This window comes from Phaseolus vulgaris, chromosome 11, assembly GCF_051622355.1.
Source record: "Phaseolus vulgaris cultivar YP4 chromosome 11, ASM5162235v1, whole genome shotgun sequence".
NCBI lineage: Eukaryota > Viridiplantae > Streptophyta > Magnoliopsida > Fabales > Fabaceae > Phaseolus > Phaseolus vulgaris.
Genome location: NC_143508.1, coordinates 22,861,036 through 22,863,359, shown reverse-complemented (window position 1 = coordinate 22,863,359; position 2,324 = coordinate 22,861,036). Strand labels below are relative to the sequence as shown.

Sequence of the window (2,324 nt, the reverse complement as noted above, 5' to 3'; positions counted from 1 at the left end):
TGATATCGTAAATGACCCTTTTGTTCCTCGCAAAAAAAACCAGCATATGCCACAACGATTGTGGATGGAGACACCGGTTGGGTGTTGTGATTGTGACAAATATAAAAGACCAATATATTGTAAACAACTTGACACCAATTTAATGTAAACAACTTGAGGAGAAGGAAGGAAGGACAGAACCTAATTAGAGAGAATGGGAAAAATACACTCAAATATCAATCTATTTTATCATTCAATCATTTTCGGACAATGCAATTATTTGAGATGACACTATTTTGCTCTTTGTCACCAATAAGTACAGGTACAGCCATGTGGGGTAGAAGAAACACAAACACGAAAGAAAAGGTAAAAAACTTATGGAAAGCAAAAGGAGATATGTATATAGGTTAAAAATAAATTAGAAAAAGTTATTTATTGATTACATTCCATCACGTAATAGAATAAAGGATAAGTAAAGGACCTTTATTGGTAGTGGTGGTCCTTGTCGTATATAATAATATGCCACACACAATACATAAGAAGTTAACTGTTAAGGATAAATCTCGATGAGAGACCTCAAACCCACCACTGGAGTTATCTTGTAGTCACTGAAACCAGCAGAGAAAATTATCTTAGCCCATTCTTTCTCAGTCCTCTCTTTTCCAGGATACAATACCATTACAACCATATCAACCAAGAGCTTTGTTTCAGTTGATTCAAAATCTTCCTCTTCACTCTCCACCACCATGTCTATCACAATCACCTTCCTCTTTATTCCCTCCTTGCATTTCTTAAGTATTTTAACGCACTGCTCATCATTCCAGTCATGCAATATCCACTGCATCTCATGCATAAATTAAATGAATCAGGGACCAATTTGAAAAACAAAAAGTATTTAGAGAAATTTATGAAAATGGTCTAAATATATTTTGAATTTATAAAAATGAAGAGATTTTGAAAAAATTAAAATTTTCTAAGAATTTCACTAGTGATGATGATCAAAATTGGAATTAACTAATTACTATTAAAAGAATAAATCTAAGATAAGAAAACTTATATTAATTTTACCTTTAGTAGAACGGCATCTGCAGGAGGAACTGATTCAAACATGTCACCTCCAACATATTTTAAGTTCTCACATCCTTTTAAGTTGGCAACAACATGTGGGAGATCAAATACAGTACAATCTATGTGAGGGAATGATTTGGCAATTGCCTTTGCCATGATACCAGTGCCTCCCCCAACATCAACAAGTGACTCCAAGCCGTTGAACACTCCGCTGCACCTCTCAATCACCACTTTGGAAACCAATTGAGCGTCACTTGCCATGGCATCGTTGAAAAGTTGATTTAGTTTTGGATCACGACCAGCATAGTCCCAAATTTTCATCTCATGTGCAGTGTGGAATGGCGTAGGATCATCATTTCTGAACCATGTAGGCAATTGATGCCATGGCTTTGTCAAAATTGGATCAAGCATGGCATGCAAGAAAGGTAGCATACTTAAGGGGTTGTCCTTAAGTAGTAGAGTGGAAGCATCAGTCAAGACATAACCCATTTCAAGATCATTCTCATTGAACTTGAGTTGAGAGAAGAAGCCAGAATGGGTTAAGATTCGCATCAAGCGGTAAATGCAGTTGGCTTTGGAAGGGTTGAGTGATAGTGAAGCAGTGAGTTGTGAGAGTGGCATGGGTTCACCATACTTGTGTATGATATCAGGTATGTCCAAATCAATTGCACATTTGAGGGACATGGAATTTATGAAGCTGAAAATGTGATTCCAAACATGGGTTTGGGCTCCAAGTAGTTTAGAGACACGCTCTTCACTTTTGCACTCCATACTTTTTCTTCCTTAACTACTATAGGTCTGTGGATATGTGATTTCACTTGGATGAAATCTCTAATTAGTCTTGCTCAATTTATAAGGAAAACAACATCCTAAAGGCAATATTAAAATACAGGTTTTCAACTACCATGAACAGTTGTTGATCACTCCCTAATTAACATGCCGAAAGTTATGCACATTCTTATCTATTTGTAAATGAAATTATATTATATATTTCACGTTTTTAAGGTGTGTAGTTCTACTCCGTGAAAAACAAATTCAATAATGACACCCTTCAAAAGAGGATTTGGAGACAACATAGTTAAAAACGAGGCGGTGGCAATTTTGTAAATTTTTTAAATTTTTTTTAGATTTTTAACGACGGTTCCCCCCGAACCGTTGTTAAAATCTGGCGGTGAAGATACTGTACCGCCCTGGTAGTCGGAAGTGATGACGTGCCATCGAGCTATTATATAGGCGTGTTGGATGGGGCACCTGGCGGGCAGAAGGGAAGGAAGTCG

At 36.8% G+C, this 2,324-nt stretch overlaps 1 protein-coding gene across 1 annotated transcript; it reads right to left on the bottom strand.

Annotated features, from left to right (window-relative positions):
- Nucleotides 1-382: 382 nt before the first annotated feature.
- On the bottom strand, nucleotides 383-1,871 carry LOC137817893 (putative O-methyltransferase 3). The gene is made up of 2 exons (XM_068621120.2): nucleotides 1,048-1,871; nucleotides 383-817 (listed from the first exon to the last, which is right to left on the bottom strand). The coding sequence occupies exons 1-2, from the start codon at nucleotides 1,816-1,818 to the stop codon at nucleotides 530-532; spliced, it is 1,059 nt and encodes a 352-aa protein (XP_068477221.2). The 5' UTR covers nucleotides 1,819-1,871; the 3' UTR covers nucleotides 383-529.
- Between the last annotated feature and the right edge of the window lie 453 nt (nucleotides 1,872-2,324).